At 54.5% G+C, this 12,552-nt stretch overlaps 1 protein-coding gene across 1 annotated transcript in view; it reads right to left on the bottom strand.

The window, feature by feature from the left end:
* Positions 1-3,211: 3,211 nt before the first annotated feature.
* Positions 3,212-12,552, bottom strand: part of LOC114506724 (cytochrome b5) — a 29,946-nt gene continuing 20,605 nt past the window's right edge. Inside the window, 5 exon segments of the mRNA XM_028524569.2 lie at positions 3,212-3,432; positions 4,976-5,010; positions 9,059-9,088; positions 9,914-9,950; positions 9,952-10,040. Coding sequence (XP_028380370.1) covers positions 3,351-3,432; positions 4,976-5,010; positions 9,059-9,088; positions 9,914-9,950; positions 9,952-10,040 — 273 coding nt within the window. The 3' untranslated portion in view covers positions 3,212-3,350.

The following is a 12,552-nucleotide window of genomic DNA, read 5'->3' as shown; positions in this document are numbered from 1 at the left end:
GCTGCCTAGACGCTCCCCAGGGAGGACGGAGAGACAGACCGGGCCCACGGAGAGTGGGTCCTGGATGCAAAGGCAGGGAGGGGACTGGGGCAGGGGAACCATCCTGGGTCCCAGGATGGGACTAGGGCTCGGCCCTGGGGTGACCGCCTGCCTACCAGAAGTTAAGAACCAGCAAATGAGGAGAAAGGACAGCTTCAGCTTCCTGAAAACGAAGAGAGAAAATATCAAATATCTTTCCTTGCTTGAAATTCTGCTTGCAAAAAATAGGTTCGAAACTATGTCTTTCTCTTGTTTCCATAACAAATGAAGAAATATTGACAAAGCAGCAATGGTTGAAATCAGCAACAAAAGTGCCCAAACAGCTGTTTGTTATGGTTCTCAAAAGCTAGACTTTTTTTAAATTTGTTTATTTTTATAAAGAGGGGAAGGGAAGGAAAAGTAGACAGAATCACTGATGTGTGAGAGAAGAATCTACCAGTTGTCTCTCTCATGCCCCCAGCCAGGAACCTGGCTCACAACCCATGCAAGTGCCCTGACTGGGAATCGAACCATGACCTTTCAGTTCACAGGCCCTGCTCAATCCACTGAGCCATACCAATCAGCAAAAGCCTGACTTCTTAAAAATCACTTACAAACCAATCCTTTAGTCTCTCGGGTAGGATACACCCACTTCAATTCTTCAAAGCTCAGGACCAGTGTTGTTAAAAGTACTAACAGTCCAAGCTTTAGAGCTAAAAAATCACAACTTCAGTGAGTTACTTTGAAACACAAGTTACCTTCACTCCAGAGTGCAGCTCGGTTTCTCGGATCCTGCTTCATTCTAGGCATGTACCCAGTGACGGGGGGGGGGGGGGGGGGGGGGGGGGGGGGGGGCGGGGCGGGAGGGCAGGAGGGACGCAGCGTGAGGGGACTAGAGAGTGGAGGGAAGACGAAGATGGGGTAGCAGAAAAAGCCGAGGCTGCACTGCGGCTCCGTGCATACCTCGAGGCCCTGCAGGGAGCCTGGCGGTGCAGGTGCCTTCCCCAGACAGACAGCAGTGCCCCGGGGTTTGCCCTGTGGCTCCCGGGATCCCTCCTGTAACAGAGGTTGCGCAAGCGCCCACCTCCACGAGGAGACAGAAGGAGCATCCCTTCCCACGTGTGCTTCCAGCGTGCGCACGGCGCCGGCTCCAGCAGAAGTCGGCCATCCTGCAGGGGCCCCCCTGGGGTTCTCGCTGTCACAGGAAGTGCGTTTGGAGCCCCCAGGTTTAGGTGGGACCCTGGCCTTGCCATCGGGGGCCAAGAGTCTGGCAGTGACTGTGAAGACAAGGGGACATCGTGGCAGCGCGGGACAGCGTCTGGCGCCCAGGGATGAGTGCTCCAGAGTGTCGGGTGATAAAAATGACAATGACACTACGCATAAACACAGTGACCGTATAAATTGTAATTACAGTACATTGAACTGTATTCACCCGCAGCCCCATTAGCCCGGAGAGTAATAGGAGATGAATAATAAAATGAACATTGAAACTCCCGGTGTCGATGTAAGTTCTGGAGGAGGCGCTTTGGCAAACCAGAGCGATGCCACGGCCAGACTCCTTCCCGAGATAAGTAAATGGTAAACAAACCAAAGGAAGAAATGCCTCCCCCGGCGTAATTTTAAATCTCACGTGTACTCAAGGCAACCTCTCTGAGCCCCCTGAGTTCTCCTGTCCCCCGGGGGGATGCCACGCGGTCTCCAGTAGCAACAGTCCCCAGGAGCGGGGCGCTTCCACTCACCGCAGGCCCCGGGGGCTTCGGCACTCCTCACTTCGATCCCTTTGGTGTCACCGCCCCTCTTCCAGACATGCCCCTTGCAGTGGCGCTGACCCACGCGTCTCAGGCAGTGACCCCGGCGCCCCCGTGCCTGGAGGAAGCACGGAGGCACTTCCCGTGGAAATCCTGGGTAGGTGAGTGCCGAAAAGCAGTGCGAGGGTCCTGACAGTCACTTTTGTTGGTCTGAGCTACCTGTGGTGAAGCCGCACCCGCACGTCTGTGTCAAAGCCCGCGGACCCCCAGTGGCCCCCCGACCTCAGCACGTCCACGACAGGAGGCGTGGTTCTTGTTCCAGGCACGTGTTTATTGAAATCTGAATCAAGGATTCCCCTGCGGGGCACTTTCCCATGCGACACAGCGCCTGTCCCCACCCCCGACGTTCACGCTAACTCGAACCTTCAGTGACAAAAAAGGCAGAGGGGGATACATGGCAACGGCTACAAAAATTTATACTCTGGGATGACAAAACAATCCCTTCCCAATGTGTCAGTGATTTCTGAAGAACCCCGGCACCTGGCGGCGGCCAGCGTGCCCGTGGACACTTGCACAGTCACAGCTACCCACGGAGCACGGACAACTCCAGAGCCGTGCCCCAGGCTCCCACGGAGGAAAGGCCCGGGTCGGAGAAAGCAGTCAGAGGTGAGTGGCCAGTCCTCGAGCCTCGCCACCACCCCCCCCCGGTTCGCCACCAACGGCTTGGGGTCTCCAGAAATCAGACTCCAAATGTCCCACCGTCTCTTTCAAACGAGCGTTTTAACAAGTGAGGACACCGGCATTTCCCTATAAGAACACACACACAGGTTTTGCCTCCAAATGAGCAATTTTTAAAATTGAGAACCTGTGTGACCGAACATTTCCCCGCAATGATGACCTCTGAGCCGAGAGAAGAGGCCGTCGGGATGTCCTCTCCCGGCTCACGTCTGTCTGTCTGTCTGTCTGTGGCTGGTGCTTCTGAACCAAAGGACAGACGCAGTCTCTTTTCTACGTCCTACGGGCCCCTTTCTCCTCCGACCGCCTATCTCAGGAAGAACAATGTTTTGGAAATCCTTACGCTATCATTCCCAGGGCCTTTCTCAATCTCCTTGGAAAAGAAACTACATTGGAGACGCACGGTACCAAGTGAGCCCACCTGGTTTCCCCTCCTTCCTCACACCATGGAGGCGCGGGGGCCTGAATGGCACACTAAGGGCTCGCTAAGCAACCAGGGATTTTGCACACGAGAGGCAGTTACACACCAATCAACAGGCACACGTGGTGTTGTATTGGAAAAGCCAGGTGTATTTCTAAGAGGTCACGCCCACGCCGACAGTGAGTACGTGACGTGGCCGCGGGGCAGCGGAGCAGAGCTCACGCATTAACCAGCACCCGCGGGAGTGCGAGAGCAGGGAGAGGAGAACAGGTCCTTCGGGTTCGTTCCATGTCTCGTGGGGGAGGAGGGGGACGGGCTCGGTGAAATCACGTTCAGGTGAGGGTTTCCGTCAGTCGCGGCAGTGAACTCGGGCCTCGCTCTTCCCGGCCCAAAGCCGTCTGTCCGCCCGCGGGCCTCTGAGGACGGGGTCAGTCCTCCGCCGTGTAGAAGTGGTACATCAGGCCCACGGCCAGCGCCGAGAGGGCTGGGATCGCCCAGTTGGTCCACCAGCTGGAAAGGAACGGCAGTGACGCTCGCGTGGTGCTCTCGGCTCGGCACCTGCGCGCCTCCCGAGCACCACGGAAGTCCCCTCTCTGACCTCCCTGGGTGAGACGGTGACTCCTGCTAAAAGGGACGCTGCTGGTACCCGTCTGGCAACTGCTCTACGGTTCTTGCCTTATGAGAAAACTGATGGCTACCCCCCGCCGACCTCCACGTACATCTATTTCTGTAAACTTGTACAGAGAGCTAGGAACCACCCCCCCCAAAGCTGCTAGGAGCCAGGACTAGGGACTCGCCTTAAGGACATCAAGTCTGGGCACGCGTCGCCAGCTCACACAGGGAGTACTCCCCACAGGTTTCACTCTGGTGCCATGTATCTGTTAAGAACTTAAAACGGCACGAAACTGAGAACCAGAAGCCGAGGCCCACACTTTGGCAGAGCCGTGGGCAAGCTCCACGGCCAAGGGCGAATCCCAGGCCGTGAGCTGGAAGAGAGGGGAGGGCTCTGGCCCGGCCAGTGACCGAGGTAGCTGCCAGCACCGCCGGTCTGCCCTGGGGACTCTGTGCTGGAAACCTGATCTGTACCCAAGTGCAGCAGACTCGCCGTGTTGACAAGCGGCGTGCCCAGACTCCCTGATCCGCGTGTGGCCCACGGGGGGAGGCTCACAGAGTCCCTACTCGCCACGCTGCTCAGTCCCGAGGCCCAGAATTACAGGTCGGGGCGGGACCGGAGTTAGACTTGCCCGTCATTTCTTAGGGAAGAGGAATTAATATACAGGTTTGAGAGTCTGAGCAAAGCCGGACAACACCCAGGGCCACCTCCACTTCCTGTCATACAATGTCCGTCCTTTGCCCCCTGCACACACCCACCCATTCAAAGAGCCGGTTTGACACAAAGGTCTTGGCTGCAGGAGGATTCCAGGTGACTCTGCACCCTAGGGAGGGGGGCTTTCAGTGTCCCTTCCGAAGAAGAAACCGTGTGACCATGAAGAGGAAGGCGGATGACCGCCAGGAGGCGGGGAAGGTGCAAGACGGGGCGGTCACCTTCGACAGGGCAAAGCTGCATCAGCATCACTCTGTGCTCGTGGGGCGGGGCTCGGGTCCCCGATATATAGCCATCTGGTGGCAATGACGCAAGTCAATGTACCAGAGCTGCCAAAAATGTTCCTACAACCTTGGACTCACGTCCAGAAATCTGGGCCACGGAACAAGCAATGCACCGGCCATGCCCCAGCAAGGAAGGACAGCAGACATCGGCTGGGGAGTGAAAGGAGCCCCAGCAGACATCGGCTGGGGAGTGAAAGGAGCCCCGACGTGTCCCGCTGTTCCTCAGGGCAGACAGAGCGGGAGGGCGATATCCGGTCGTTCCGGAGAACGCCCGCAGTCCGAGCTGTCTGCGTTTCAGGGAGGAATGCCCCGAGCAGTCGGGGTGCCGAGTGGAGATGACCCCGGGTGTCCCGAGGTCAGAGGGAGACGCCTCCAGCCCTCTGAGTGTATGAGCCCCCCCCCGCCCCAGATCACAAGGATGGTCGAAGGGAAAACTAGCACCTACCTGTAATTAGAGTCCATTGTGGTGATGAGGGTCTCCTGAAATGGAGAGAAGTAGTAAGGTGAGCCAAAGGGGACAATGGGCCGAAAACCTGCTTTAACATAAGGTCACGGTGTTTCACAAACGTGTGCTTCACAAAGACACTGGGCGGGAAAGTTACATCATATACTCCTTCCACTAAAATGCTTAAGTTCACCATTTGTCTCAGGAGAAAAAAGTTTAAGGAAGATCTATATCTAAATTGCTTACGAACATAACCTAGATAATTTGGGAAGAAACTGCTAAAAACGAACAGGCTACATAAAGTATCCCATGCACACAGATATCTAGATACTTGAACATAGAAAAGGACAATGGGCGTGATTTACACACGCACACAACCCCGCCGTTATCTTGGGCAAGAGGACTTAAGTCTCGAAAACCATGAATGAAACGGTCAATTAAAAACACTGATTTCATTCAGATCTTACATGCAGTAAAAGTGTCCCCAAATTACATTAAAAGACATGTCAGCTGAAAAGAAAAAAAATGAGAACTGCCATTTCAATTGTAGCACTCTGGATACACTTGAACTCAGATCAGACAGTTCTAGAAAGGCACTGGAGGCCTCGGGGACCGACCCCACACACACTGCCACCCGCCAGGAACCTCTGAATAAGGACGCCCTGCACACGAGGTCTTCGTCAGCCCCGGCCTGTTCACCCCCAGCAGCCGCTTCTGGGAGTCCTCGCCAACCCCAGGAGCGTGACCCCGGAGGGTGCTGGGAAAGGCACACTTTCCCAAAGAGCCGAATAACCAAGGCCTCGTGAAACACAGACGTTTCCAGGCTCACAAACGTGTTAGGAAGCGTTGTTTTAGAATTCCACACCAGCAGAAGCATTATTAGCGTCTCAAAGGAAGCCGGCTGTCAACAATGCTGCCGTGTTAGAGCTCATCTCTCTGCAGTGTCCCAAAGCACGGGACAGAAGCCACTAGCAACACAGGCGGCGCTGAGGCGAGGCTCCACACGGCGAAGCACGCGGACAAAGCCCCCGCGGACGGGCAGGAGCCCGTGCGGGGCGAGCCAGGAAAGCGGTGCGGCAGCCCACCCACCTGGGAACACGGCCGTTAACATTCCTGACACGGGAGCGGGGGAGGAAACGAGTCATTGAGAAAGAAAACTGGACAGTTAGTATCTTTCGGAGCAACGGTCAGTCTCAGAGACGACAAAAAGCATTCACAGCTGCCGCGAGGCGATTTTCAGGTTTGCTGTATTACAAGTAAAACTAGCAAAGGTGCTTCGAAGTAACTGAAATACGCAAAAATGTCATTGAGCTATGAGGAGAAAGACCCAGTCAGCTCTGAAACCCAACAGTCTGTGGAAGGCAGAACCTGGTCACACTGGAGAGCTCACCTGAACCAGCAAACAGCAGGCGAACGAACGTGCACCGTCCTTCTATCAGGCTGAGCTCAGGCATGTGCGTTCCCCTGAACAGGCCTCCATGGCCTGGCCCCGCCCTGCCCCTCCTCCGGTGCACCCGAGCACTGAGGCTGAAGCACTGCTAGTGCCTCATCGTCACCATTGGCAACAACAGTGACCTTGGAAAGAGCTGCACTTTAAAGATTGTGTCCATCGATTGCTTGGTGTCTGTCAGGCTCTTAACCCAGGATGCCTGAGAATTGAAGCAAGCTTGAAGTACCAGTGAGCACTTCGGTGCAAAGGAGATGGTCTCTCCTGTCCTCACTGAAAAGGGCGCACCCCTAACCCGCAGGTCAACGAGGAACGGGGAAAACACCATGGTGTGCCCCGCAGGCTCTGCCACCTGCTCACTCTGTGACCTTGAGGGGCTCCATCTCAGGTGGGCTAACAATGAAAACGGTGCATGGTAAGCTCTACATAAAACGTGCAGAGCCCATCCAGCTCCGGCAGGTCAAAGTCATGTCATTACTAAGCTCACCTGACATAGCCCACTCTTTCACTGAACTCGTCCCTGAGAATACTGCCAACAGACTGACCCTTCCCTGCAGAGCCCAGAGCCGACCTACGCTTCAGAGGCTGCAGCTGGCAAGCCTGCAGTGGCTGCCGGCCGGGGGGCTGCAGGTCAAAGCTCAGGGCACGGTCTGAGTGCCATTATCTTCGCCAGCCCCGGGCCCACAGGGGTGCCGTGAGAACCAGGTACAGTCACACGGACAACAATGCTGTGAAGGCTACAACCAAAAAAGGTACTGCGAACCACTAAAATCCTCCATGGGAGCAACCTGGTGGATATGGATGCGTTTAGTCCAAAGCCCATTATTTCTACGTCTGCAGAGATCTTACTCTGGCAACCTGCGTCTGTTTTCCTTGGGGCACGTTCAAGCGAATAATCTTCGCTGCATCTGATGTCACAACTCAACCGTGCAGGTGTTTCAAGCAGGCAACGTTTCCACACTTCAGACCCCAGCGTTCGCTGATCAGTCTGCAGACAGACGGGCGGTCACACAGACACACGCAACGAAGGCGGCCTCTGAGGACACGCCCTTCTTCTGGTAAACTGGGGGCACGGCCTACAAAGGGGGCCACGTGTTTTCTTCCGCCGTGTTTGCTCACGGCCTGTAAGAAAAAGAGCAAGCTCTTGGAGCCCGCCTCCCTCCAGTCCTGCTCTAAGGGGAGCAGAGTTACCTGGGTTCTAAGAGCAAACAGAGGGGAAGAGAGTCTGTCATTCAAAAATAAGGCCTGACGGTGGGAGGCTGTGGCCCTGACAGTGGGCGGCTGTAGCCCTGGCAGTGGAGACTGCAGCCCTGACCGTGCCTTCTGCTCGTGGGCATCCTGGTTCACAGCGTAGTCGGACTTGCATCAGATCTAAGTTCACGTAATGAGCCTTACCAAATCCTTGTTTGATGACAGCCCAATGATTTGCACCAAGATTATTAAAGACGGAATCCCTAACAGGAGAAAATATACTTTTTTCCCTGACAGGCTTTGGAGAATAAGCAAATAATGCACCCCGGAATTTCAGTGGTGTAAAAAGTCGCCTCAGGAAAGGCGCGAAAGCCATACAAGATTCTCAGCAACTGTCACAGAGCCAATCCGAAGTCCAAGTCCATTTTTTATCTCCCCAAAGTACTGGGATCAGCAACATGGGCCCGAGCCTCCCTTGAATCAGGAAAGGAGGGGACATGGACAACTGCGGCACAACTGCGTCATGCAGACTTATATTGTTCCATCCGGGGTGCCAAGGTCAACGGCGCCTCCATGCTCTGCTGGATTAATTGCTTGATTTCTTGCCAATTAAATTTAGACAATGTCTTGTCAGCAGCCACTGGCACAGGAGTTCACAAGATCTTACTAGGCGCTCTGTGTGCAGCCGCACGCTTGTGCCCTCTCCAGTAAAACCAAGGACATCGTTGGAGACAGAGAAGGGACACTTTCTGTCACTTGTTTTAAGCACAGCTTCCCCACAGTCCTTTAACTACGGGCCAAGAACGTCTCCCGCTCGCACTGCTGGGGAACTCGGGCTGCCATGGCCCCTTCTCACTGCGGATTCATCTCCCGACGTGAGCGAGGCGGCCGGGCCGGAGGGAAGGGCTGCGGAATCGGGGCACACCACTAGGATTACCAGAGTTATTTTCCTTTCCTAAGGAAAATTGCCTCAAAACGTTGCTATTTAATTTGAACAACATTCAGTTTAGGCAGGAGGTGTTTCCCAAACATCGACGGCGTCCTGGAGGCGTGGAGAGGAAGACAGGGGTTGTGTCCCCAAAGGCTTGAGTATGAGCCCCTGCTCCAGTTTACACTCTCTGGAAACCATGCTGCCACAGCCTTCACAGCAGAGGCACAGCGCTAGTTACGAAAGGTAGCTCTTGCACAGGTACTCGTTGGTCATCACGGTGGGAAAGGATTTTAGGTGTTGAGAGTCTCATGCAGAGAACACGCAACTCCCCTGATCGGTCACCGAGACTGGTCTATGTGGACAGAAGGGGCTGCTGAGCCAGCCCGGCAGCTCCGTGTCCGTCCAGCCCGGCGGCCTCGGTCAGGCGGGGGGAGACCTCCGCCCTCTGCTGTGCCGGGTGGCACCCAGCGTCGGTAACCACAGCCAGTGAGACACGCGAGACGGTCACACTTACCGCGGGCTTCTGTATCTTCGCCCTGTCGTCCTGCAATGAAAAACACGGCACGTCACAGGACGGAAAATGTCTACGGAGGTGCCGTCTGCAAGGTGCTCGCTCTCTGAGGTTTCTAAAATACATCATTTTAGGTTCACCTGTCCAGGTTGTGGAACGTGTTTGAGCCTTCTGACTGACTGCAAAAATTATTCTCAGATCAAGTGCTGACAGGTGGTCTGACCTAGAGTTCCAAAGGTCAGAGCGGCACCCCCGGGAGTCGTACTGACCTGTGGGTGAGCACAGGCACTGATGGGTCTCGGGTTCCTGTCGTATTCCAGGGGACAGCTGAGTAATCAGGTTCTTCCCGGCTATCCATCCTCGCAAACTGCCGTCAGGTGTGTGTTGTGTGTGTATGTAGGTGTGTATGTGTACATGCACTGTGTGTGTGTAACTGGTGTGATACCCTCAGTAAATCCCCACAGTCTCCCAGTGGTAGGGTCATAATCTACCTAAACCCCCAGCTGCGTCAGTTCAAGGTCAAGTGTGTCTGAAGGCTGACCACTCGTGAGCCCAAAGGCAGATGAGATACAAATGCTGCCGGCCTGGCCTAAAACCCACCGTAAAACTGCTCCCTTTGGTGAAGGACAAGGACGAAGGTATGTGGGCCAGTAAAACTTCCAGATAAACGAAGTTATTGTCTCAAAGTGCCCTCTCCTTCCCCCGAAACCCGCCCCCACCCAGTGGAACGACGGAAATGCTCTGAACAGCCCCCTCCCCGGGCTTCCCCCCAACCAGCCCCCCCCCCCACAGCCTCCCCTTCACGCGCCGCCGTGACAAGATGCACCGGTCCCACGACAGAACTTCCCGGCTACTCACCGGGTGCAGCTCCCCGATGATGTAGGTTTTGGACATCCCGGGCATCCGTAGAGTGCCCGACGTCCTCGAAGTTCTCGGTAGCGTCGCCCCCGGCCTGTTCCCGCAGGACTTCCTCCCCGCCGGGGTGCTGTGCGAGGGACAGAGAGAGAGACAGACTCAGAAAATCATGATAGACGGTCTTTTTCCAAGCAAATGGGGTCAAGGAAGCGGCCAGTTTATTCAACCAGACAGTTTGCTCCGGAAGGCACAGACGACAACACGTGAGGGCAGTGCGGCCCTGACGCGGGCACAGACCCGCTCCTTCGTCTCCCAGGGCCTTCTCGAAGGTGCGGGGAGAAGCCCTCTCCCACGGAAAGTAAGGCGTCCCTTTCTGGGCCATTCTGATCACGTAGAGCAGGCAGCTGTTTTTCATCCTTCGACAACACCCTCTTTGCTTTTCCGGAAAGCACTCAAAATTGCCCTTCTTAATTTTTACCTAATCTCTTTTTTTGAGTCCTGTCCCTTTGACCTCATGGGCCCCTGGTGTGCACGTCGCCTTTACCATAGATGACGGTGCGCCTTGAAGAGCTCTGTGTGCGCCCGCCCGGTGCAGAGCGGGTGCAGCCGGTGGGCAGGTAAGTGAGCCCCCTGCCTCGCAGCACTCACCTGCTGGTCAGAAGGCACAGAAAAGCAGGCAGGGGCCATAGTAACTTGGCTACGTGCGGACAGGGACAGAACGAGAAGCAAAGAGGGAAGGAAGAGCTCAGCTCTCCCCTCCAGTGCTTGCAGCTGCCTGGATGGCAAAACCAGCCAAGGCTGGTCCCGTGCAGGGCCTGACAGGTGGCCCAGTCACGGAGACAGGTGCGGGCAAGGAGAGGCATTACCAGCCCAGCAGAGGGAGCGTGCTCGTTATATCACCCTCATACCTTCCTAGGGGAAAAGACCTTCTTAAATGAACTCATTATTACCTTAGATCAGGGGAGACAAACTCATGTTCACCGGGGGCCACATCAGCCTTGCGGTTGCCTTCCAAGGGCCGAGTGTAATTTTAGGACCGCATAAATGGAACTACTCCTTAACAGTTAAGCGAGAGCTCTGGGCTGCCGCCGGGTAGAAGCAAGATGCTAGGCGGGATGAAACCAGGTGGGGGGGGCCTGGGGTCTGCCAGCTGCACTGTAGATCAAAGGCACCGTGACCTTGAGCAAAGCACCTGTCCGTGTCCAGTAACTAAGGAAAACAGGTCTCGCTGGCACAGCTGATCCTTAATCGTCTCTTCTTAATTTCTGCCAACAGGGGCAGATGTAAAGGCACGTAACCCATCTTAGAAAGGTGGACAATTGTTCTGGTTTGCAATCTGTCTCTCCTCTCCTTTGTTTAAACATAGCAGTGCTAAACAATTTACTTATTTTTCTCTTCTATTTGTAAAAGTAATCCCTCTACATTGCAGAAAAACTGGAAAGCACAAAGAGAAAATAAAAATCACCTATATCACCCATAATCTTGCCATCCAGAGAAACCTGGAGACACACGTATGTGCATATGTGTGAATAATTTTTAAAAGAAAACCGATTGCTACCAGATGCACCCAGTTTCATTAGATAAAAAGTAGGTTACCACACATGGCACAGAGACAGTATGCCTGGCGTCATGCCTGCTACGTGAACTTGGGAAAATAATGGCACTGGTATAGTTTCTGAGGATCGAATGTGTTGTTATATGTGTCTGGTGGTACATAAGGTATGAGCAGTGAGTATTATCCAGCATCTTTATTAGAAATTTTCCATCATTAGTCCTCAGCGTGGCTTTGCAAACGGCTGCACTCTGTTACACCGCGTGGGTATTTCCAAACTCATTTAAGTGTCTCCCACTGGGGCATCCGGGGTATGGGAAGCCCCATAAACAAGCATGGGATGCAGGGCGGAGGTACAGGCTCACCCCTACAGGCAGGGGGAAGCTTCTGGATGTATCTGCAGGCTGTGGCAATGACAACGTGGTGTGCGGACCTGGGACAGTTGGTTTATCCTTGGGCGGGGGAGGTATCAATGAAGTGACTCACTTAGCACTCGCGGATTAGGGAAACCAGCCGGCCAGCCCTTCCTTCTGGGCGCTGACCTCCCCGGTGAGTGGGCTGGGCGGACAAACCGCCCAGGGGAAGCCCCCGGTTTCCAGCACGGCCTGTCTCCCACGGGGAGTTCAAGTGAGGCTAAGAACACATAGTGGCCTTTGATAAAGAGTCATAAAACCAGGCAAGTTCTAAAAACACAGAATTTGATTTTTAAAGTGTTAACATGGAGAAAGTAAACATTCTACTTCACTGAGAGTTAAACACAACGTCCTTAACCTGAAATTAAAAGGGCAACTTGTCAGCTCCTGACGGAGCACAAGACAGGAAAGGGGGGTGTGTGCCTGGATGCAGCCTGCATCGAGCTAGCCAGCTAGCTGTGACTTGGACCCCGCATCAGTGGTGACGCAGTTTTCCCGGGGGGGGTGGGGGGTGATCAGAGAGAAAACTCCATGGGTTTTTACCGGTTTCACTGAGCTCCATTTTAAACAAAACTATATATAGCACAGAACAAGTGAATTGGTGCTAACACAGGTTTGCCCTACCCTAAAGAGTTAAACAACTAGTAAGAAAAACAAAGCCTGTAAACTGATTTTTT

Source organism: Phyllostomus discolor, chromosome 9 (genome assembly GCF_004126475.2).
Source record: "Phyllostomus discolor isolate MPI-MPIP mPhyDis1 chromosome 9, mPhyDis1.pri.v3, whole genome shotgun sequence".
NCBI lineage: Eukaryota > Metazoa > Chordata > Mammalia > Chiroptera > Phyllostomidae > Phyllostomus > Phyllostomus discolor.
Note: the sequence above shows the minus strand (reverse complement) of the source record. Positions and strands in the feature narration are given on the sequence as shown.